This window comes from Mya arenaria, chromosome 13 (assembly GCF_026914265.1).
Source record: "Mya arenaria isolate MELC-2E11 chromosome 13, ASM2691426v1".
Taxonomy (NCBI): Eukaryota; Metazoa; Mollusca; class Bivalvia; order Myida; family Myidae; genus Mya; species Mya arenaria.
The window spans coordinates 42,089,976-42,117,362 of record NC_069134.1 but is presented as its reverse complement, the minus strand read 5'-3'; the positions used below and the strand labels follow the sequence as shown (position 1 = coordinate 42,117,362).

At 33.9% G+C, this 27,387-nt stretch overlaps 1 protein-coding gene across 1 annotated transcript; it reads right to left on the bottom strand.

The window, feature by feature from the left end:
- Positions 1-2: 2 nt before the first annotated feature.
- Positions 3-26,696, bottom strand: LOC128214380 (protein zyg-11 homolog B-like). Its single transcript, XM_052920807.1, has 13 exons — positions 26,594-26,696; positions 20,776-21,707; positions 18,635-18,746; positions 16,592-16,732; positions 16,143-16,319; positions 13,531-13,695; positions 12,610-12,751; positions 9,783-9,916; positions 9,156-9,223; positions 8,667-8,796; positions 7,824-7,876; positions 6,041-6,138; positions 3-5,419 (listed from the first exon to the last, which is right to left on the bottom strand). Exons 2-13 carry the CDS (start codon positions 21,684-21,686, stop codon positions 5,259-5,261), a joined length of 2,292 nt encoding a protein of 763 aa, XP_052776767.1. The 5' UTR covers positions 21,687-21,707; positions 26,594-26,696; the 3' UTR covers positions 3-5,258.
- Between the last annotated feature and the right edge of the window lie 691 nt (positions 26,697-27,387).

Here is a 27,387-nt window from a genome sequence, read left to right as displayed (position 1 = left end):
AGCTTGTGATATTCCTTTGGCACATCCCCTTGTGTTGCAAATCAGTTATAAATGAGCCAATATCTGGGAAAACCTGTTATAATGATATTAACATTGTAATAGAATTAAAAATGACCTGAAAACATTATTTTTAGCATGATCAAGACAGTTCCATGTCAATTTACATGTACCAGTATATTTAAAAATTGATATCACTTAAAAAAATCCGGTAGCTCTCGACAGGAGACAGATCCAAATGCAGATATCTAGTAAAAATGTTTTTAATTTTCTTTGTTAAACTGGGTTTTCCCCAAGAAACTGGCTTAACCAATTTCAGAATGTTACTGATTTTGAAATAATCTTAACAAAATTTGAAATGTTGGTGTCATGAACATCTAATGTTTAAAGGTTGCGCTTTGATGTCAAGCACTATAGTCTCTATTGTAACCTTGACCAGTTTTCTGGAGGGATGTTAAATGAGGTACCGTGTGACAGTGACAGCTATACACTAGTGCACATTAATAGAACTAGGGTTGCATTCTGTCTGTGCACTGTGCTCCAAAAACCTAAAATGACTTGCAATCTTATCAGAGCACTCACCTAATGGGCAAGGCCCGAGTACAATTATTTAAGCTTCTACACGACCACAAAGCATAGGTCCCTAACTAAAGCTCAAACATTGAAACTGACTTCCAGGTCAAACCTTGGATTGTCTGTGATATATGTTAATAGTTCCAAAACAAGGACACAATTGCAAAGTCTTAGTACACTTTTCACTTCTCTTTTATCTTAATTGAAGCTCGACAGGTGGAGAATGCGCTCTGCACATTGTTCCAAGTTGTATTAAAATTCTTTTATCTATTTATGAAGTAGGGAGGAGACATTGAAGTGATCTTTGATTGCTATATGTTTCCTAGACCTTGAAATTATATGTCAGAGAAATCATCATACAGCTCATTGTGACCTTAGTGTTTACGCTCATGTGTCAACCAATGAGATCGCTTGCCAGATTCTGATTTAATAATTTAAAATCACTGAAGAGAACAACCTATAAATTTCCATTAAGACTATGAATTTATTTTATCAGTTGGGTTATTCAGTCACTCGAGCCAGTACCCTGGCTATAATAGTGGCATTCTCATCAACATTAAGGAAGGTATTATTTATTTTTGTTATGCTAAACATTTAATTCAGCAGATGGCTGTGCAAAGCTCATGCTGATTTAAAGATTAAGAAATGCAAAAATTAATAACTACAATTTCTGGTCAATGAATATACAAAGTTAAAAAAGAAAAGAAAAGCGTTATCTGAAAAACAACATTCTTTAATGACAGATTTTAAAACATGATATTATGCACATGTGTATTGACATTATGATAACAATTGACTAACAAACATCTAAACAATGATAAACAATCCTAGCATAGAAAACGAAATGTAAAGAAATGGCTACTAATTATATTTAAGAATTACATATGTAACATCATGACACTAGATAATATCGGAGACATCTTATCAAAGAGGGTATAGCAAAATATTGTAGGTTTTAGAAATTCAATGAAAACCTTTCCTTCATAGATAGGCCAATTTACTCCATTATCCATATCCTCAAAGATACGCATTTTTACTCAAAAGTTATTAGTTTAATTTACTTAGTTTTTTTGCAATGATTGTGGAACAACATTAATATATTAATCACTGCTGGCAGGATGTTACGTAAGAGTGTGATATTGTAATGTGGGGGAAACCCACATGTCTGGGTTGGTGACCACAGACAGAACTCACTTGAGCCCAGGCCAGTAACAGAACCCTGGTCTCATAGGTGAGAAGCGAATGCGCAGACCAGTCAACTAAGTTATAAAGTTATATAACAAAGGAATGAACAATTGGTGGCTGAAGTGGCCACTTCTTTGTGAAGGAAAATGCTTATCAAGTGTCAGATTTACAAGTTTTAATTTCCATGTTTTAATAAACCTTGTGTAACGTTTTCATCGAACCTACTTATTAATAAATATATCGCATCCCAACTTAAAATGAAAGTTTCCAAAAACTTATGATCAATTATCGTTTAGAAGATTGTCCCAATATTTTTTGAAACTAATTCTTTTCCAATCTACCCATGAAAACTTAGACAGGAGGTTGTCATTAATAAGTGATATATCAATATTATCTGAAGCTCTACAATCAGTCTCCCAAACCATCAGCAGACTAAAAAAGTATTTTGGTATTATAGAGGTAGAATAGTTAGCGTTCCTCTCATAGTTCCTTAGATTAGAATCTCTTAAGAAAATACTTAATGTAAACTCAAATGTTTTAATAAGATATAATAGTAAATATCATAAAATGAGGATTAAATGTTTGAAAGCAATAAAAATAATATGAAAATAGAGAAATATACAAAAGGATCACATCGCAAGACAACTAAATGAAGATGTGGTAACAAATAATAATATGGATAATAATATGGGTCAATTTGAACCAGTTATCATTTCGGCCTAAACCAATTCAGCCTACTATTGTTTTTTTCGTATAAATAGTGTTCATCGTTATGTTTATGGTATAACATTGTTTACAACAATATGCTCTTAAATATGCAAATGCCTGAATATAATTAAAGTGATACTCGTATTTATAATCATTATAACAAACATAAATTTTGAGTGAAAAACCTTTTACTGCTTACTTAATAATGTATTTGTAGAAAATATTAATTACTGATAACAAGATTGTAACTGTGTATTAAATAGCTGAAACCGCTCAAATATTAAATGATTGGTGAGTGCTAAAAAGATTTATCGAGATCAACCATCGTCTCATAGCACCTTTCCTTCATGTTAAACACAGAACCCTTCATAAGAACCATTGTTTTCAATATTTATTCATCCTTTTTGGAAAATTAAGACAATTGTATTAATAGTGATACTGCTTATTAAGGAGTCAATGTCCATCTTTAAAAGCAACTATAAACAAAACAATGTCTTCGTCAGTGAACATTACAGACATTACAGAAAAGTTAATCAATTGTTATTTATTCTGATTATTTTGAGAACATAGATGCTAATAAAAGGAAGGCGGAAGTGTACGAGACCGAGTTTGTCAAGGGGTCGATTTGGACCAGGCAGGAATGGTAACTGTGCGGAAATGACCCTAAATCACAATGATAACTAGCACAGCATAATAACCATATACACAATCAAAACATACATAGAATTTACAATGATGAATTCAAGCCACTGCTCATTTCATTACACAATGTAAACTGTTGATGATAATCGTACAAGCACACAGTCTTTCAATGCAAAAAATATATTGACATGTTTACACATTCATAATGCAAGGTGTAAATCATATAAAACCAGGAGTACCACAATTTTGCACATCAAGCCAAAATTCTTACGGTATTTCAGTGTTTGGCCTTGAACATTGTAACATCACTATGAATGAAGACAAAGAATTGTTTGAATTTTTTTTTTCCAGAAAAATCTTTTTCACTAATATAAGTCATATCAAAGAGTTTTTTCACTTCACCTAATAGCAAGAGCCATAAACAAGAGTGCTGCCTGATGAACATCAATGCTTGTCTGTTTTTCAGTCTCAAAAGGGGCATAACTCAAAAGTTATTTATGCAAGAGTTATAGGCCTTGCTGTACATGTGCATATTGTCTTTGACTACATGTGTACCTACTTTCGTTTAAATATGTTCAGTAATGACCAAGGTTAAAGGTTTTGTATGCCAACCACACCAAGGCTATGACAATGCATAACAAATCTTCAAAAAAACAGATATCAGAGCAGAAAATAGAAAATAAATCTTGCTCTTAATCTTATTACCAACCATTCATTCAGATGATTATTTAAATGATTTTTTACACCTGTGATACAATATTTCATAATACGAGTATTACAGTGAATTTAAAATCAACGCATAATAAAATATCCATGATTATTACCCACAAAGTCAATACTCTGTGCTTATCATATCAACGTAATGTTATTGCAATCAACAATAGAGCTATATATCTTAATGACCGGCATAACCAAAATTTGTAACAATTAATTTATTTTTTTAGCGTAATTAAATCTTAACAATCACTTTTAATTGGCAAAATAAAACACACAAAATTGTAACAACTTTTCAACAAGAAATAATTATATTAATAGCATAGTGAACATAATGACTTAAGTTCATGTAAATAATTATTGTGAATTCCATGACAAAAAATACAACTTTTGAAACATTGTCTGTTACCCATTTCTTCTTTTCTTTCAACCATAAACAAGTCCTTATTAAAGACTGTCAACAACTATAATTTCTCCCATAATTGTCAAACCAACTATATCAATTGAAACATAAACTGAAATCATAAAAAAACTGTCCGACTGTTGTACCCAAACTTGTTTAACACTGTTGAATAGGCATAACTTTGGTGTTCCTATGGCAATTCATCTGAAAATCAAACTTTATCTGGACCTTCGACCAACATTGTGATAACAAACACTCTAACCAAGTTTTAGTATAATTGGGTTATTGTGTGAATATACAAATGTAGAATAAACCAACCAAATTTTAATGTAAAAGGGCATAGCTTGATGTTGATCTGGACATTGGACATTGCGAAGATGATCACTGTCACCAAGTTGTATCATGATTGGATAAACAATACTTATGTTATTGTCTGCACTGGATATTAACCTACTATTTCTTAATGTACAGGTGGCATAAACAGAGTTAATGACACAATTTATCCCATATTCAAACTAAGTTTCATCATAATTGGATGATTAAATACTCCAGTTGTTGTCTTCCAAAGGTTAAGCTGATGTCGCCATTAACGCCAAAAGTAATACTCAGTGTCGCAAAAACTACATTAGTATCACAGTCGCATTTCCCAGATATCATGAAAGATATTTGTCAAAGAATGAATAACAGAAGACCAGGTTTTATCTACAGTAACAAACCAGTGGCTTTTCTGAAATGGTCTATGATACTCATCATACTGGTATTTCAACTTGAACTCTTGCCACTGAAAACTTATTCATCTGAACTAACCTATCATCTTTAGTTGTCATTAGAATTTATTTATTAAAAAACATGATCACATCATTTCATTACATAGCATAACACTGTTTATATCTTCACTTAAAATAATGACGACGAGGAGCACCATGATAACAACAACAACAATGGCAACAATCATGACAGCAATAATAATGATGCTGATGGCCAACAATCATAATACTATTTGCATGATGAAGCCAGAGATGAAAAAAACGCCTTCTCAACAGATGGTGGGGGAGGCTTTCTTCCCGCTTGTCTGAACGAGGGTGACAACCTGGGAGCCAAAGTTACGAACGTTCGTGTCGAGACTCGGCTCACAAATCACCAGCTCCAATATCTGACATACCTTCTCTTCTTGTAGCATTGCACAATATTTATGGGCTGAAATATGACATTGACGATGAATAAAAAATATTGAAGTTCTTTTAACACATTCATGTTTTAAAATAATATCAAACTTATTGGGATTTTTGACATTCATGTTACACATGAATATGACTATGGAAACAGCTTTAAAGTTTTACTTATATAACTTGTTGCACAACAAAAGTTTGTAAAAAACAAGAAAATATGCAATTAGTCCAGACCAAGACGCTTATAACAGTGTGTGTATACCACGTGATAAATTACGTAATAAATGCTATGGCGGAATGAAATATTTTGCCTCAAATTAAGACTTCAAACAAAGAACCACCTATTCACATGGTATACACACAATGCATATAGTCAACTGAGCTAACAGGCTGATTAAACAGTCATATTAAATAACCATGAAGTGAACAGGAGCCTCCCTTTGTTCAGTCACTTATCAGAGGTTGTTTATGGTGAAAATTAATCCATCAGATTATACAACCATTTATTTAATTATTTATTAACAAAATATAACCCCGTTATCGGTCAACTGAATGGGTATGACCACCGGGGTAGTGATGTTACAGTATTGTGCACATGTTAAGTATCATGCATTTCAGTGGGTTTCTTTGATTTTATTCTAACCCGTACCATTCTTGGTGCAGACATGAAGAATGGCCCACACTGCCCACAGCTGTACAGCAGGCATCTCCGAGGACTTTAACAGTGGGATGAATGGGTTGAAAGACCTGAAACATATACACATTGTTTTAAGGTATCCGATACACATTGTTTTACTTTTGGATGCCTTGTGACCCCATTTTATTTTGGTATTATTTAAAAAATGTATAATGTGTAGAGAAATAATATGTATAAAATTGAGAAAAAATAATATTACCAACATTTTTTTGGCCTTAAACAATTGCAAAATAAGTCATTTTACTTCCGTTTTCAGTTTAAGCAAAACAAGAAAAACTAGCCTTTCATGAGTTATCGTCCGGAAACCGTTTTTCTATTTTTAGTAACAGTGACCTTGACCTTGGCCCCACCAGCCCCAATATCGAACTTGACCTGTATCTTCTGATGTTACACCTGTGTACCAAAAATTGTTCAAATCTGTCTAACCTTTCATGAGTTATCGTCTGGAAACCGTTTTCTAGTTTTAGTAACAATGACCTTGACCTTGGCCCCACCAGCCCCAATATCGAACTTGACCTATATCTTCTGATGTTACACCTGTGTACCAAAATTTTTCCAAATCTGTCTAGCCTTTCATGAGTTATCGTCCGGAAACCGTTTTTCTATTTTTAGTAACAGTGACCTTGACTATGGCCCCACCAGCCCCAATATCGAACTTGACCTGTATCTTCTGATATTACACCTGTGTACCAAAAATTTTTCAAATCTGTCTAGCCTTTCATGAGTTATCGTCCGGAAACCGTTTTTCTATTTTGAGTAACAGTGACCTTGACCTTGGCCCCACCAGCCCCAATATCGAACTTGACCTGTATCTTCTGATGTTACACCTGTGTACCAACAATTGTTCAAATCTGTCAAGCCTTTCATGAGTTATCGTCCGGAAACCGTTTTTCTATTTTTAGTAACAGTGACCTTGACCTTGGCCCCACCAGCCCCAATATCGAACTTGACCTGTATCTTCTGATGTTACACCTGTGTACCAAAATTTTTCCAAATCTGTCTAGCCTTTCATGAGTTATCGTCCGGAAACCGTCTTTCTATTTTTAGTAACAGTGACCTTGGCCCCACCAGCCCCAATATCGAACTTGACCTGTATCTTCTGATGTTACACCTGTGTACCAAAAAAATTTCAAATCTGTCTAGCCTTTCATGAGTTATCGTCCGGAAAACATGAAAACCGACAGACCGACCGACCGACAAGCTCACTCCTATATACCCCCTCAAACTTCGTTTGTGGGGGTATAAATATATACTTTGATAGTTGTTATGTATAATATAGTTTTGGTCTTTCTTCAAGATATTAGTAATCATAAAGCACATGATACCAAAATTACATGTGGTCACAAGGTCTACAATTAACATTTTGATTACTAATATGGTTATAAGAGAACTAGCTTTTATATGAGTGTTGGATTACTTTACTCAATATAGCCGGGGGCTATAAATAATCTCTGATTTTTAAATATTTTTTATTATGCATTTTTCGCGAAAGTGAAAAATACAAACTGGAAATTTCAGTCCCCTATTAAGATTCCAAGCATTAATTAACGATTAAAGGGCATTTCACCATTGCGTTTAGCACCTGGGAACAGTTTCATTGCAGAAGCTTAGTGTTGTTTTGTTTTTTTAAATTCTAAAGGAAAATATGACAGATCTCTTATGTCACAATGTGCATTTAACTTTGTATTCATTGCTTTAAAAGCTCGAAGATCTGACTTATCAAGATGTCTTATACCTGTAGGCCACCATTTCTCCGTTAGGCTGCTCCCATTTCAAGACAACATTGTACTGAAAAGTTGAAATGAAAACACTTAATAGATGTTGCAGTAAAACTGGTACCAGCTCTCACTACCATACAAATAACATAAAAAAATATATTAACTGAACGCATACTTATGTATACACCACAACTCAGTCAATCAAGGAGCATACCTCTACAATAATAGTTATGGGCCTTGCTATACACATGAATATTGTCACCAGTTAAAAGTGTACAATGTTTCATGCATACACATTATGGCCACGTTAGAAGTGTATGCATTAGGCCCAAAAAAATAAAATTGTTTAGGGTAACCTTCCCAAAATTTCTAGGTAGGGTAGGTAGGGATTTTTTTTTTTTTTTTAAATCTGTCGTAAGTTCAGAGTGATTTCTTGCACATGGCAGTCTTTCCTACATTACTGTCATTGCCTGACTTTGTTTTATCATATCAACAATAATTCTGATTAAAATATGCATTTATCCGCCCTTCTTAACTCTCTATTCGCTAACGAATATTTTTTTTGCTCAGAAACGGAAAAAAATAGCTAGGGTCGGCACATTTTTATAGGTAGGTTACCCGAAACAGACATTTTTTTTTTTTAGGCCTTACTGCAAAACTGACAACACCAAATTGCAAAATGATAAAACTTCTACTTAAGAACAAAGGTGTCATGAAGCAAACCCCATGGCACAAACGCTAGTGTGTGTCTGTTATTTATTTTTACACTAAAAGAACAAACTAAGAACAAACCCCAAAATAAAATCGACATCCTCACAAAACAAACTCAGACAATTTGAAAAAATAACAAATTTTTTTACCAGTTCAGTGAGTATATCTGCCCTGTCAGTGCCAGCTATCAGCCAAGACTGTTCCCCGTCACTGGCTAGGTGGGCAACGATTCCCGCTGCAAAGTAGCTCACATCTATCTGCTCAGCTTTCAACAGGCGTCTGAAAATAAATGTTTCCAATTAATTATTACTATTTTTTTGGCTTGATTTGGAAGACAGCTATGAGCTGATATAAATCCCAATGTTTTCTTTTTTCTGAGTCTGTTTTCTGGGAAGAAACCAGTCATAGTATCCATTTTAAAACTACAAGACAACATGCCCTTGATGGGGCTCGAATTTACAATCCCTTGAATGCAAAGTCGGAAAAAACTTACAACAACACAACTGTCAATGATGAATTGATAACTCTGATATGTGATATCAGAAACAAATCCTCGGGGTGGTCACATGTATTCACCTATTAAGCAGTCTTCCCTCATCAGATAGTTTCTGTAGATGGATTCTTATTGTTCAACTTACTTTGCAATCATCAAGAAGTCTTCTCTCATCAGATAGTTTCTGAAGATGGATACCTCTGCTATGTTGTTCTGAAATGTTATAAGCATATTTTCAACAAAATTCCTTACTACCCATTTTCATCAAATTTTGCTCTGTATTCTCTGATCAGAAACTGCGGCCTAAAATCACATGCCAGGAATCTAAAGCTGAGTTTGTCTAAAGACTCTAATGGGGTCAGTGTTTTTTCTTTACTGAACATAGGCCCAATTCACAATCCCAAAAAGTTTACTCTTTTTTTACAAAAATTTGACTCAAAATTCACAAATCTCAAAAACTCTTAATTTGTCAGCTATTACAGAATCTGATTTGTCTAAAAGCAGTCTTAATCTCTTAAAGTTCTTCAAACCCATGATCTAAAAGGGGGCTTTTTTTCTTTCTATGAAATTCACTATGGTAAATTCACAAGTTTTGTCATTTTTTTGCTATTTTCACCATCGATTATAAACAGTAAAAAAAAAACACTGCCTCTATCAGCAGGCATACTATTGGTAAGTGTGTTTCCGTGATACCATTTTTTTATGTTTGAAAAAAATAATAGACACAGGTTTTCAATTCATTTAAATCCATACTTTAATATGTAAAACCTACCAGCAGTCCCAGTATTTTTGTTTCCACCTGCACTCTTGTGTCCATGTCCATACTGGAAACAACCTGTAAGGTCATCATAAACAGCTCCAGACCTCCTTCGTTCAGAAACACCTTACATGTGGCGGGTGACTCGTCTGAAACATTTACTCTTATTAAGTACACTATGATTAAAATCTTGTGTCTATGTCTATACTTGCAACCACCGTAAGGTCATCATGAACAGTTCCAGACCTCCTTTGTTCAGAAACACCTTAAATGTGGCGGGTGACTCGTCTGAAACATTTCAACATATTAGTACACTATCTTTACAATCTTGTGTCCAAGTCCATACTTGCAACAACCTGTAAGGTCGTCAACAGCTCCAAATCTCCCTTACTTAAGTGTATCTATGAGGCTAAAGATATGGAGGAGTAAAAAGTGGTGCCTAGGACTGAGTTAAACCCATGCCACTGCATGGGATACATGCAGTTGCTAACACACATACCCATGCTTCTGCACATAGGAATACTTGTACAAAAACAGATGCTTATTTGCATACAGATACATACTGGCATACAGATTCTTACACGCATACAGATACTTACTGGCATACAGATGCTTACTCACATGCAGATGCTTACATCCATGCAGATGCTTATACACTTGCAGATGCTTACACACATGCAGATGCTTATACGCATGCAGACCCTTACACACATGCAGATGCTTACACCCATACAAATGCTTACGAGCATACAGATGCTTACACATGAACGGATTCTTACACACATATGGATTCTTAGACACATATAGATACTTAAGACACATTTTAACATACCATATGGATGCTGACATGCATACAGATGCTTAAATGCATACAGATGCTTACACGCATACAGATGCTTACACACATACAGATGTTTACAAGCATACAGATGCAAGTTTACACACAAACGGATTCTTTCACACATACAGATTTTTACGCACATATGGATTCTTACACACATACAGATGCTTACATGCACACAGATGCTTACACACATACAGATGCTAACATGCATACAGATGCTTACACACATACAGATGCTTACTCACATACAGATACTTACAAGCATACAGATGCTTATGAGCATACAGATGCTTATGAGCATACATATACTTAGACACAAATGGATTCTTATGCACATAAGGATGCATACACGCTTACAGATGCAAACATGCATACGTTTGCTTACACGCATATAGATGCTACACGCATACTGATTTTTACACACATGGATGCTTTTGCATACAAAGGCTTACATGCATATGGATGCTTTTCTTAGTCGATAGTTATGTTTTAACCAAGAGTACGTGACTTGCTCCACATACGCTTTATCATACTGAACACGAACCAGTGGTATGAAAAAAGGCAACATGTCAACACCAAGGCTATTTAAAAAACATCATCATTTATTCTATGCAAATCAGACAGGCATTAAATGCAATTCTAGTATATTTTTGCATTTATTGTCAGTAAATGGATGTTTAAATCTCCATTATAAACAAGTGCTACAATTACTGAATGACAACACCATATCGGATTAAATGTGACACACCACCTTAATTGGTTGTCCAAGAATTGGATCAATTTGATACTCTGAGAACTCATTTAATTTTCCACCCATTTTCCCCTGAAGATTTAAGAATGCTTCAACAGAATAATATCCCGCAAGTCATACAATATAATATTTGACCTCGTGATTAAACCTCTTCACGTCTGCAATCAATGTCTGTTCTGGTCTTAAAGATGGAACAAATATCAGGAATTGTAATTATACGGATTCCACAAGAGAAAATTCTCTGTTGTATTAACTTAACATAGAATGCAGAATGCATGTACAATCCTCAAAAAAATAATAATGTTTGTGGTTGCATGTCATGAAATAATGACTTTGTAAGCCTTGTTGCTATGAGATAATTAATGATTGCAAAATATTGGATATTGCATTTTCATCCCATCTTTGACATGTCAACTCTCAGTATGTGTACTGTGGTAATGTTGTTGTGTTATTTTGCAACCTAAATGTTTAATAAATGTGTTTTGAGTTGAGTTGAGTTGTAAGGTCTAACAACTATATGTAAGTCAGAGCACTTGACTACAAAAGAATGCCAATGTTTATTCAACTTGTTAACATGTGTAAGTTTCATTTGAATATATTTATGATAAATGGATTTTGAACTGATTTATTGGAAAGGGGTTTTGCACCAATTTCAATGCTAAGTTGACACCAAGAATATGATATATACTCACTTTTTTGCTTCCTTAAATAAAGGGAAATAATGCAACAAAAATATAAGTCAGAGTTATGCGACTTATCACACAAGTAGGTAAACATGTGACTGTGTACCAATTTTCATGTTCATTATTTCAATAATTGAGGCAAAGACCAACAATATGACATAACTTAGATGACACAAAGGCTATGACAATAGGATGACTATCTATTCCAAAAAAGTAGAGTATAACAAGAGTGCCAGCTTTTGAACGCCAATGCTTGTTGTTCTTGTTGTTGTTTTCTCAGTCAACAAGGGGCATAACTCAATAACAATTAAAGCCAGAGTAATTTAATTGTACATGAGCTTATTGTCTCTGGCAACATGTGTGCCAAGTTTCATTTGAAGAACTTGAAATCGTTTTTGAATAATGGCCAAGGTTAAAGTTTTTGACGATGCAAAGACAAGACACCAAGCCAAGAAGACAAAAGCTTAACTTTTTTTTTCAGAAATCCAGATGAGCTTAAAATGTAAATTTAATTCAGATATGAGATGTTCTTGAAAATTGTGCAATTAAATGGTTTCCCATTACCTGTTAAGTTCCACAGTGCACTTAGCGTAAATTTCAGCGTGATGTCCACACTGTTGTTCTCAATTTTCTGTCGAACCAGTTGCAGCATTTTCTTCATGTAACGAGTCTTAGCACCAAGTTGTGAAGTTTTCTGGGTGGATATCTGTAATAAATTGTATAGCTTTTGTTATGAGTCTTAGCACCAGGTTGTGACATATTCTTTACTTATTTTTAAATTCTCATTGGTTGCTTATCAATGGGCAGCATGGCATATTACTGGCAGTCAAGAGGCAGCTATGTGCGATGCCATGGTCTAAAGGCCTAGAAGAAACACTAGTAAACTTGATCTTCAAGGTAGGGATGAGGGTCTTGCAAGCAACACATCATCTTTATATGCCAAACATCTGTGCCACTTTATTTCAAAGTCTCCATGTGCATGACAAAGTTACAGGCCGGGCATTCTATATTGATAAAATTCTTAATGTAGCCTTCACATTCCAGGTTTGTGCCAGGTCATTTCAAAATCATGCATGACAAGGCAACAGTCTCGACATAAAAAAAAACCCAGATGGCAGGACTGACGTACGTACAATGCGATTATAATAGGCTATCCTCTTTGGGCATAAAAAGCTATAAACATTGGTATTTAGTAACATTTTCTTGTATCAGAATTTTTTGTGTATTCATGAAGGGAATTTTACTGCTGATGTTATGATGTTTCAACAATTCCCGATTTTCTTTGAAGTTGACACAAAAAAAAGAGCAAAATTTTCAAAATTTAACTAATTGTTTTATCATTTAGGTAGTCTTGGCACCCATTTGAGAAGATATCTTAGTAGACACATGGAACAAAATTATTCTGTTATTGTGAACTCTTAAGTATTTTTTTTATATTTGTATGGGAACTTATGATCTATTTGTACATGTAAAACTAAAGCAAACCTTTGCAGCGAGTATTGAACAGATGGCGACGGACATTCTATTCATGCTTGGATCGTCAAACAGACAGAGGCACTCCATGACGAGTCGCGCGCATCGGAATCGGTCAAACTGGACGTCTTGAAGCATCCGGTCACTACACAGAGTTAGCAGGGCATTCTTCTGAAGCTAGTAAAGAAGATAACTCATGAAGTCAAAGAACCTTTGTTAAGCAGTTCCCACATCTAATCACCTTCATTCAAAACTTTTTGCCACTACACTACAAATATGTTATCTAGGAGTGGTAAAAAATCTGGGAAACAGTGCCAAAATTCAGAGGTATAAAAGGCTTCTGTATGAAAAATCTGCCCACATGCACTTGTAACAGTATGGTGGCTGATTCCAGCCTTTGGTTTATTTCAAATGAGTATTTAAGAATACGCAAAGTTATAGCATAATCAATGATAAATGGTTTTCTTAGGTAATAATACATGAAAGGTAAACAATTGATATATGTATGCACACAACAAAATAATTTTGAAAGAATTGAGAAGAAAGCTTGTAAGCTTATTCTATGCCTTGCTTCTGTAATTCCCGCCATTTCATGTTCCACCTTTTCAGAAAAAAATATGTTTGGCAGGGCAAAAACATGAGGGTAAGAAATATCGTAAAGTCATCCATTTTTATTTTATTTTCGTATTTTTGCCATGTAAAAGTGAAAACATTTGACGAATAAGCCCCATATCTTCTCACTCTCAAAATCCTGATGATGAATTAACAACAACATAACTTCAGCCATATATAGATATAAGGCAAAATATCAGTGTTTTTCTTATTCTGCAGTTGAAAATAAAGCAAATTTCATCAATTATTTAAGCTAGAGTTATGGTCCATTTGACGCATATGAATATATGGCTATTACAACATGTCTTACAGTACAATAATTCATGTATATTTTTTAGTTTTTGAGTTCTGGCCAAGGATTTACTCATGGTTAACCCTTTCCCTCAGAGAAAGTTTTTGCTAGCTGCCAGTGAATATGATGATGAAACCAAGGCTACTACAATACCTTGACCTTTTTCTTTGTAAAAACAGACATTGAGACATGGTAAAAACTATAAAGCTACTAAATAACATCTAAGAGTCTAGTAATCTTTTCAATCAAATCAAAATGTAAAAATTGATATTCTTTAACTAAAATTCTGCAAATTGGATGTAACATCTATCAGTAGCACAAATTTTTAAGTAAAGATACCTATGACCTTGACCTTTAACCTATACACCCTAAAATTGTTAGGGGTCATCTATTGATCATGATTAATGTGCAGGGCTTCTAAAAACCAACAAGTTGCTGGTCTGGACAGATTTTGACTTTGCCAGACCGATTGCAGATACAGAAAATGGCTTAAAAATTGGTCCAAAAATTGTCAATGTGGCTGGGTCTGGACCGATTGAGGTTCCAAACTTTAAGAAGCCCTATTAATGTGCATTCCTTTTTTCTTTCAAAAAAACCAACACCAAACAGACAAGGAAAACATTATAAACCTATTCAATCCTCTCAAACTGTATAGAAATCTATTCCAAGAAATCAAAATACATACATGCCATATTTTCTGGAGGCCATTCAGGGGGATTTGTTTAAAAGGCTGAAAATTCAGGGGGATTTTGGTTGTATTCAGGGGGATTTTTTAAGCAGGTCTAAGTTGGCGAAATTTTAAGGTATTTTTAGACGCAAGTACGAAAAAATGTATTCACATAGTTTGCTTTGAAAACCTCTTAACTTTTTCATTAAACAGAATTATTTTATGTCAGTATGTTTTTATCATATTTTTATGATACACTGTCATGTCATACTGTAATGCACTTGCAGAACAAAATATGTCATTGAAAAAATATGTTTTCGAGACAATTAAATTAAATTAACCTTCCTCCAAAGTCTTTTAAAAAATTGTGCTTAATTCTATCAGCTTTGATGACTTTCAGACAATAAGAAAATTATTCTCTTATTCAATAGAATAAATATTATTAATTTCTTCCTTCCAAAATAGCAATATTTCTTTGCCTTTGTTAATTACTACAAATTAATTGATCACTTTTTGTAAAAGTTTCCTTTTGGCATTTCACCCTTGTGGAGTTGTTTCTTTACATTCAATTTCACTCAAATACTGTGGTTTCACTTTGTCATTATTGCCTGATGTAAAATTTCTAAAAAAAAAAAAAAAAAAAAAAAAAAAAAAACAATTTTAAATTCCGGGGGATTTTTATCTCCCGCCGGGAGACCGGGGGATGGATCGAAATTCCGGGGGATTTTTCCCCCGCCGGGGGATATGGCATGTATGATAATATAAAGCTTATATTTTAAAACTAATATTCAGCAAATCAGATACATGTGTCATATGTGTCTAAAGCACCAATTTAAAGCAAAGGTCAACATGACCTTGACCTTTAACCTACTGATCCCCAAAAATGGGTCATAAACTGATTATTATCAATGTGTGTACCAAGTTTGAAAACTACACCATGTCATTCAAATGTTATTAATCGTAAATGAAACTGTGACACTGACAAAGACGCAGCAGAAGGACAAAGAAACCCTTATGCGTAAGCCAATGTTTCACATGCAACACAACAAATACCTGTTGGTGGTTAGGGAAATTCTCCATGGCCCTCAGCGTTAGGGTAATGATCTGCTTTAGACAACGTGGGTGGATTTTCTGACCGAGTTCTGCCTTCGACAAGTTATAAAGACATGCTGTGGCAGCCATCTGAACACCGAGTTGTCGAGGATGCTGTTTCATGGCTGGTAACACAATCTGGGAGAAAATGAGAGTGGGAGGGTTATTCAAATTCAGATATTCTTAGTTCGACCTTGGACAAGTTTTAGAGGTAGGTCATCACTGCCATCTTTATAAAGACATGCCGTTGCAGCCATCTGAACAAGAAGTTGCTGTATCATGTCTGGTTAAAAAATCTGGGGAAAAATGAGATTGTGGGTTATTAAAATTCTCTTTAACACTTTGCATTGATTCATCAATATAGCAGATCATTTGCCAAATAAAATCGCTGTTAGAAAGGCAAATCTTACCTTAATTATATCCTCCCTTGGCACGAACATTTCCTGAGTGAGGCTAAACAGCGTATAGAGCGACTTCTGCATGTAAAGGGCGCGGTTCGTGTAGCGACGTAACGATTCCACCACCTGCTTCTCTGTTGCTTCTCCCGTCACCTGAAATGTGTACACGCGGGATTGTAAGAAATAAATGTCTCCCGTCACTTGAAATGAGAACACGCGGGATTCTTAGAAATATATGTCTCCATTCACCTGAAATGTGTTCATGCCGGATTCTTAGAAATAAATGTCTCCCGTCACCTGAACTGCGTACACGCGGGATTTTTAGAAATAAATGTTTGTAATGTTTAGGATAGTATAATATTAAAATAAAAATATATATAAAAATCTTTATGATACAACTCTTTAATTAAAACTTAGTCTGTCAGGAATGTTAGTTAAAGATTACATAGCACTTCACTTGTTTAAGCTCAAAAGTGGCAAATGTAATTGACTGCAAAAGGCTGAGTGTCAAAATATGACATCAATTTTACTATTTGAACGAATAAGCACTTGATGAATGCTAATTATTGGCTATTTTAATACAAAAGACATAAAAAAAGATAATCCTGGCACTTAGCATTAAGAGGGTAGTATTGCGATCGTGAACTTATAACCTAGTTTAAAGCCACTTTTATCCCTCCCCCCCCCCCCCAAAAAAAAATAATAATTGTGCATTTCTTGATTGAACATGTTAAAATTAGACCATTTTATATCTTAATTTTTCTAAAATAGTAATATAACTGATTTAGGTCGGTTTGGTACAGAATCCTTGTTCTCAAATAAAAAATATATATATATATATAAAAAATGATGCCTACCTACAAACGGCTATTCTTTTTTTTTGAGATGTTTAAGTGAAAACAAAGGTTGTTTTAGGCCTGAATAGGGTTTTTGCCTAATTTTTTTACTTCGGCTTTCCATCAGTAGTTTTTATTGTACCTCATGTCTAACAATGGACAACATCAATTTCCAGAAATTTGTGGAGTCACATGGGGCACGTAAAGTACTAAACTTCATTACTTAAATTGTGAACTTACATGTAGTACAATCATGAAGATTTGACACCCTAATTAGGGAAATTATGCTTGATGGTATTTCCATTCTTCATTATTTATGTCACATATATTAACCCTACCTACGAGATGGGCTTCAACCCTACTGTTTTTATTGTTGTCAGTAAAATAAAAACGTTTTATTTATTTATTATTTTTTAAGTGTGTGTTTTAATATGTAGTTTAAAAAAGCTTTATACATGTACAAAGTATAAATTTGATGCCATTCCCCATATCAAATGTATAAATAACATAAAGCCAAATAAAAAATCAAAACACAAAAAAACACTACCTATCCTATCTGTTTTTAGAAAAGATGTAACCCTAACCAAACCATTTATTTTGGCCTAATGGTAAACATGACAACATGACACTGATTATAGTGATACCATATGTATATTTGATATTTTCCATATAAGTGACCTAAACACAAACTTAACCAAAGCCTCCGATGACGAAGACAACCATGACGACAATCAAGTGACGACAATAGCTCATCATTTTTTTCAGAAATCAGACAGCTAAAAAATTGATTTGGATATTGTTTCTGTAATTTTATAAATTAAATTCTCTAATTTTAAAGCTGCACTCTCACAGATTGAACATTTTGACAACATTTTTATTTTTTGTCTTGGAACGAGCTAATTTTTGCGATAATCCATGGAAACCAGTTAAATAAGACTGCTGACAAAAAATTGATCCCAGATTTTTATATTTAAGTTCAAAAAATGATGTTTTATGCATTTTCCTTAAACTGTTAGTAACGGTTTAAGACATAAAACAAAAATTTTCGAATGGAAATATGAAAATCTACGATCTGATTTTTTGTCAGCAATCTTCAATCATTGGCTTGCAGAAATTTATGCAAAAAAATGCCCTTTCCAAGACAAAAAATAAAAAAAGTTGTAAAAATGGTATATCTGTGAGAGTGCAGCTTTAAGTATGGTATAAAACTTTCACATACCACAAGTTCAGGTTCATATTCTGGACAGCTGGTATCTTTGAAGCGGTCAAACTTGCAGGCCGGAGTCAGAGAAAGTCCTAGGAATCGGAGCCTGTGTTGGCTCATAAACTCACTGAAATAATTGCAAGATAAAATCAATTTCAGGCAAAAATGTTTTCTTAGACAAATAGGCCTTTTTGTGGAAACTGTTCTTAGGCCTAAAAAAAAATTGTTTGGTTAGGGTTACATCCTTTTCAAACTAGAAATGTGTCCATAGGACACGGATGCCCCCACTTCGATTTTTTGTCACAGAAAATAAGCCATAATGATTATTCAGGATAATCTGAGGGCCCTAACTCCTAAATGATTAAAGCGATTTCCATGGCTATTGAACTTGATCAAGATATTATGGTCACAAACATGTGTTAAAAGTTTGGTGAGGATTGGACAAACAGTTTTCAAGAATTAGATCGGAAACAATCTTCGGGACGTATTTTTCAAGTCTTTTTTTGCAAATAAAGGGCCGTAACTCCTAAATGACAAAAGCGATTTCCATGGCTATCGAACTTGATCAAGATATTATGGTCACAATCATGTATGTAAAGTTTGGTGAGGATTGGACACATACTTTTCAAGAATTAGATTGGAAACATATATTTTTGAAGTATTTTTGGCAAAAAAGGGCCGTAACTCCTAAATGACTAAAGCGATTTCCATGACTATCGAACTTGATCAAGATATTATGGTCACAAACATGTGTTTAAAGTTTGGTGAGGATTGGACAAACGGTTTTCAAGAATTAGATCGGAAACAATCTTCGGGAATTTTTGGCAAAAAAGGGCCGTAACTCCTAAATGACTATAGCGATTTCCATGACTATCGAACTTGATCAAGATATTATGGTCACAAACATGTGTTTAAAGTTTGGTGAGGATTGGACAAACGGTTTTCAAGAATTAGATCGGAAACAATCTTCGGGACGTACGTACGTACGTACGTACGTACGGACAAGGGCAACCCTATATGCCGCCACTTTGTGGGGGCATAAAAATAGGTAGGGTAGGTAGGCTTTTTTTTATTTATTTTTTATTAGGCTTTATATGAGAATGTCCTTTTCATAATTGGAGAATGGTGTTAAAGTTATCTTCTGTATAAGCATTTAAGGTTTTAAACTACATATTGAAAAGCAATTTAAAAAAAATAAAAATAAAAATATTTTTTTCATTTTTTTTTTTTCTTTTTCAAACTGACTATAAAAACGGTAGGGTCGGCGCCTATTCCGTAGGTAGGGTCGGGTAACCCGAACCAATTTTTTTTTTTTTTTAGGACTTAGCCAGATTTAGCACTAAAATCGCCACCAAGACTCTTCATTTCTGGATAGTTTGAAACATGATTGCTATGTTTTGACTGAGGTGGATTAAACTACAAAAACTGGTGGTACATGTATCAGTTAAAAGGCCTTTACATTATAAATTAAATGTTAAGAGCATTTCAAACATACATCTAGTATGACATTTTACACAGAATTTTTTTTTTAAGACTAAAACTATAACTGTTTAGTTTGGAAAATTTAACAGATAACAACAGAATCCTCACATATAAATTATATGAAGATACATCAAATAACATGATAATTAGAATACAGATAAAATATTTCTCAAATGCAAATTGTTCATGTACTTTTTCCTATGTTTAAATAATCTAAAAGTAAACAATTAAACATTTAATGTAAGCTAATTATATATTATTATGCACCGAAAACTTATTATCTTTTCCTTAAAGCATTTATGTTACAATTTATATGACTTGACCCAATTACCTAAGTGATCAATGTTCCTATTGGTAATTATGATAAATTACTAAAAACAAATATATAAATGTACCAATTCATTGCATCAGATACATGTTAGAACAGAAAACTGATGATAATGGTTGATATTAAGATATTTCTGAAGTTATTTCTAATATTCACATAATTTATATATCAAATATTTATTATTTCTAAATTTAATTTTCTTTCAATAATTTTGTAAAAAATTTCTAACATTTTCAATCCTATAGAATGTTTACAAACATTCATGTTATAATAATTATTATTCATACAAGAACTTATATTTATATGAGAAAAAACAACAACAACAGGAGAACTGTTTCCTACTTACCCAAGCAATTCTTCAGTGACTCCGTCTTTTCCCGATATATCGAGAGAAGAAAGACGAGGTAGGCAGGACGTTTTCGACAGCAAATTGGCGACCTTAAACTTCTGGGGCGGTGTTGTAGAAAGGATAGAATGCACAGTTTGAAATGAATCGTCAGATACATCCAGATGTACTAACTTTGTCAATTCTGAAAGCACTGGTACCATGTCAGATGTTTGCGCTGCACGCAGGGAATACATCGATAAGAATTTTAACCTTTCTTTGCATTTCCGTAATGCTGAAATATCATCTATTGGAGTGACCGAGATGTCCAGATTTTCTAATTTTGGCAAGTCCTCGGCAATAATCTCAAGTCCGTGTTTATTAAATTCTGTCCGACTTACGTTCAAACTTACTAAATTTCGTAGTTTCGAAAGGGAAACCACTACACAAAACTTTGTGCTGTTCAGGAAAGTACTATTGCTAACATTGAGAGAACGAAGATTCGTTAGGCTCCATTCCCCTAAACATCCAATCACATCATTAATCGTAACACTTTTTAGCCCAGTGATTTCTAAGTCCAAAATCTTGTGTTGCTTTAATGTCCGTAGGCCTTTAGTAGATAACTGTGCATCTTGTATGCAAACCTGACGTAAATTCATCAATTTTGGATCGAACAACGTAAGGGACTCATCGGTAAGCTTTCCCTTCTCGCATAACGCTTCGAGTAAACTCTCGGACAGATGGTGTTGGAAGTATATATCTTGGTCCTTGAACACAAGCCTTGGATGACCAAGAGGCGTTAGCTCCTCATCGCACAGTGCGCTCAAGTTGTCGCAAATGAAGTCGATACAACATTCGTGTAAACTGACCGGAGTATCGTACATCGCGTCACACTCCGGCACAGAGTCTGCACGATTGGCTAAGTCAAGCATTCATAATATTTTCTGGAAGCTCTAAAACAAAGAAATAAAAACAATGTCTGAAATATTTCGAGCAATATTGAATGAGAATTAAGTGTGTCAGGAATGCTAGTTAATGATAACATAGAACTTCACATCATGACAAGTCGTGCCTGTCAAATAACTGTTTGTTAATGTTTGGTATTGCAAGCATATTTATAAAGCCTTAAACAATAGCAGAAAAGATTGGTTGGCGGTTCATAAATTACCCCAAGTACTTAAAATATGTATTCATAAGGGCCAAAAATTGGTGCCATTCCCAAAGCAATCATCCTGTATTTTTTGCAGTCACCATACTAAAATGTGGGAATGTACATGGTGACAGGTATATTTTAGCAATACTACCATAACACAAACTCATTTTTTCTAAATTTTCATTCATTTTTTCATGAAAGTTATTTGGCATGGAAAAAATTAATGCCATTTTCCACAAATTTTAAAAAGTCCTTTTCTCTCGAAAAAACATGAAATATCCCTGGGTGATCTCTCTGTTACCTGAGAACAACACCATAACAATTATTCCATGCAAGTTTTTAATTTATAGCCAATTCAGTTTATAACTTCTAGGAATTTAATGGAATATTCCAAACTGTTAACATGTTTAATGACCTTCAATTATTTTTACAGAAAATTAAAACATTAATACTGCTTCGTCATCTGCTTCCACTAGTTCTTGACTTAAATACCCAGTTATTATGGGATTAAAAGTTAACTTGTAATGTATTGCATTTGTCAAAAAAATCACAAAAGTCCAAATATCCAAAATTTCACTATGTTTCCATGAGTTCTCTGAGAAAAAGAATCCATATGTATGATGCAGATAAATAAAGAAAAGCAAAAATGCTCCATTACAGATTCCAATCAAAAATAATACCGGTACCGGTTATTTACTTGTCAGGTGTCATGCCACTTCCAGAAAATCATGACAAAACATTTTCTATGACCTTTCCTGGAGTATTCCTAGCAAAACATATGCTGAATTAAATACATTAAGGGAATGGAAATTAGACTTTTGGATGAACATTTCGGAATTCTCACACTGGACATTAGTGATAATGGCATCAGAAATTTTTAACCAAAACAAACCAGCTATATAAAATCTGAAATTTGAGCACCCCAGAAAGCATTTTACTAGTGCAAGGTTTGCAGGCCTGTGCTAATTTTGACGGCTTGGATTATAAACTGCGTAATTGTCCTAATTATTCTGTATATCTTTATATTAAAGGGTTTTAGGGTGCTGCAGATGAAGGGCAGTGTGCTAAGGGAGAAAGGGGCACAACTTGTGTCTGGCTGTGAAAAACTTGAACATCATGAATTATGTAAGAGATACATGTTTAATTGAATTAATTAAAGGTCTAAACTGCTATATAGGTAAAGATTGCTACTAATACAAATTGATATTAAAGGTTTTTATCAAAACCATTGAAGGATTATTTGATTATTACCGTAAGCATTCAATTTTACAAAGGCAGGAGAGTGCACATGCTGCTGTTCATGAAGGCAGAATCAAAATGCTACCAAAAATAAGAGCAGCACCTATTTTCGAGTATATGTCTGTGATACCAGTGATACAAGACTGCTGACAAAAGATCAGATCACAGCATTTCATAAATTTGACGTTTAAAAATTAAATTCTCACAGTTTTCCTATCCATTGATATCTGTTCTATTGTGAGTTTTTTTATATGACTGAATTGAAGGCATTGATACCAAAATCCAAAGACAAAACTAAAAAAAATGTCAAAACTGACAATCTGTGAGTACCAAACAGTGACCAAAAAACTAACATTTTTTACAATAGTTAATATTGTATTTTCAATAAAAAGTAATTAAATACATTTTTACACATAAATATTAGCTTTTGTGAAGATTCTATAACTTGCAGGCACGACTGAAATAGGTGGTCGGATATTACAAGCTTTATTTTTTTTTAAATGAGACAGTAAAACATGTTGATTTTTTGGCATAATGTTCCCAAAGATTAAAGATAACTTATAACATTGCAGCATGGTAAGGGTTAATAAAGAACAGGTCATGAGTATTTTTAGAACTTGTTATTTTTGCTTTTAAACATCGATGTTCCAATTTTACGCGGTCATAACAGTATGTTAAAATTGAAATACCATATGGCTATTTCAGTACAGTATGATTATATTTGTTGATGATGTGATCAATAATGTATTATTTCTGAAAGCAAATATATTTCTTGTTACTCTGATACCAAATTATTACCAAAATGTTGAAAAATAAATGAAATAAAGGATTGTTCTTGTCTCTCGGCTGATGTCGTTTTTATCGACAATTCTGAAATGGGGGTAGGGTAATTCAAATTTAAATAAAATTGTTATTTGACAGTAAATTTCTTTTAAATTTTGTTTTTGAATCCAGGAAATGATACACATTAAGAAATTATCAAGCTAATCATACAAATGTAGTTTGAAATGGTGCCCATTAGGGATGTAATACCGTAAACCAGTATCCAAGAAGTCACGAAAGACAAAAATCCACCAAGATAAACTCAGAGTTACCTTAACTTCAATGCATGTGAAGGCCTTTTTATATAAGACATATTTTCACAAGCAGGTAAATTAATTTCCGGCATCTAGAGAAGCTCTTCCATTAATTGTGAGCAAAACTACATATATTTTTGAATGGTATTTTTTTTAAGGTTTTTTAATTCATGGTTGCAAGTCTTTTTTTTACTTCATTACAGTTTGCAAACACAATTTAAAATAAAAAACACATTTTTTGGTGATAACTAATAATATCTTCCAGTAATTATTATAACTAACACTGCATGTACATGTATATCCGATGGCCCAAACTAATCCAATCTGGTCACAAATCAAGTACAGAAACTTTCATATAACAAGGGCACCACAAGAGATAGCCAATGCACATTAAAAAACGCCTGCAAAAGGTGCTCTTCAAATCTGTGAAGTTTGATTGAGTTCACATTATCAGGTTAATGGGTGCAAGACGCACGACCCTACCTCAGAGTCCATGGGATGTTGCATATAGAGTATCTGTGTCTAGGCTGTAACTTTATCATAAACGGGGGGATTTTAAAATAAACTGGCACATGTTGCTTATTGGGATTATTGATATGGCGATGCTTAAGTTGTGGCGTTATGACATTTGGCAGGCTATACATAGTCAGGGTTATGGCCCTTCGGTAACTTACATGATAACTCGATGAAAAAGGTTTGTCAGATTATGATACCTACTAGTTGAAACTAATGAAAACTATGAGGTAAAGATTGTTTTTAACAGTTTTTAAAACTCATCATTTAAGAAAAGTGTTGGTCTAACCCAATAAAGGTTTTAAGACAGAACTTTACATTTTCCTTTTCCAAAACAAGCATGGCTGAATTTCAGCCATAAGCCTCCGTAGGCGGACGCTTATCCACTAGGCCACGGAGACGGAGACCGTGGGTTTCTCTTAGACTCTTAATGGGAGCATTATAAGCAAACGGAGTTTTAGAAAATTAGACGACGATGTGTAACAATAGGTCCATTGGGGTACATGGAACAGCATTGTGTTTTTACAGTTTTATTGTGCACAATTAGTAAATATCATGTGACTGTTTTAGTATCCACTGTCAATGATGGCCATCTGACTGACGTCGCCTTAGAAAACGCTCCTTCAGACTCGTTCAAACTCTTTCTCAGTGAGCTGGTTACTCTCTAACTGGTGATTGCTACTATAAGATATTTTACCGTATCATATGACAACTTGTCTCTAGTATGGACCACCGGATTCTGAAGTACCATTACTGTTTAAATGCTTCTTTACTGTCTATAAATACAACATACTGTACAAGTACAGTGACTACAGGATACACGTATCCTTAAAATAAACGACCTGTTACAGATGCATCCTCTGTGAGTGTTCTTAGTATAGCTTTAACTGATTGATAATTGCAGTGGTATGAAAGGTTGAGCAATTGTGTATACTTTTCAATCATATGCAATCAATTAATCAAAGGTGTCCAAGAGCCATCAATAGAGTGTAGCATACTTCTTCATTGTATGTGGGTGACAAGATGCTCGCAAAAAATGATCTGAAGGTCTACTTCTCGGATTTAACGCAGAGGCAGACCAAAATGTCTTATCTCACGGCCTGATTCAGCTCATTTTAAACCTTCTGTTGGTAATGCTGAGCAGATACACCTGTATTGCATCTCAGATGCTTATAGCAACTGATTTACAGCAATGTTTGCAGTTGGTTACGGAGGCAAAGATTGGTTATAAGACATGATCAAACATTAATTTTTAGCAATCTCACTTTTGACATCCATCACTTCCATAGGCAACTGAGAGAAATGTACAAACACACGCCAATGTCTCATTATCATTGTTGTATTAACGCCAAAACGCACGCTGTCATGTGCAGTTAATTGGATCATTAATTGCTCAAGCTTATTGGTTTACAGTCATCGAAATTAGACTTTTGGATGAAGCCCGAATTCTTATACTATTGCTTAGCATAAAAAATTTTTTAACAAGCCCTGCTATATAAAATTTAGAATTTGCGGGCTTGTGCTAATTTCGACCAATGGGTTTAGCATTACCCATTAAATGTATGAAACAGTTTTATAGAATTATGTTGACGAAACTGCTTATATAAATATGTGTGATGAAACAACATGGCAATTTACTATATCACATAAGTGTGCCCAAACTAGGGAGTCGACGAAACCTCCATAAATCAATAAATTCAAGGGACAATTTGACCCTTCAACATCGTTTTGGCCTTAGTGTGAGTGTCGCAAGTCTCGAGGTTTGGAAAGTCTACGAAATTATATCGCTTAATTGAAGTTTCCTTTAAAGTCATGCCTTGTAATACTATCTAACAAATTCCAAAATGTGCAAAAATACCTGGAGAAAACTGTGTTGTTACTTTACTTCAATCTACGACAAGACGCCAGGGAAATGATTGCATAAAATTTTCACTTGTTGTTGACAGCCATTTTTACATCACGAATATCACTGATCGTTATCGGCTTAGATTTCTAAAACCAGGTAGCGGTTAACTCCCTTAATCGTGAAAAAAGTACTGACGATGAGTGAAGTAGCGGTTACCTTATGTTTATTAGAATAATGTATTAATATATAAATACCTTTTCAACAAACATACACAAGTGTGTGGGCAATGTATCCATTTACATGTTTTATGAATTATTGTTAACCTGGCAGATTTTATCAAAACCGTGGCATTGCCATTGGGCCTGGTGATTGTACCAAGTTAATTACACAGAAGCGTGTTCGGCCCTCACCTAACAGGGACTAACCCTTCTTCTCTCTATTTGGCTTTGTTAAGTTTAAGATTTTTGAATCCTTTTTTATATTGAGCCATAGATAGATAGATAGATAGATAGATTTATTCGTGCATATATATATATATATATATATATATATATATATATATATATATATATATATATATATATATATATATATATATATATATATATATATATATATATATATATATATATATATATGTCATAGTAACAAACCAAATATCTCATAAAGTTATAACTAAGACTAATTAACAAAGTATTAGTGATTATATATACTAAAGCACAACATCAATAGAATGCTTTGGATACATACGTGCGTGAATAAAGATTTAATTTAATGTGACAAATATATAACACAGGATAACCCAC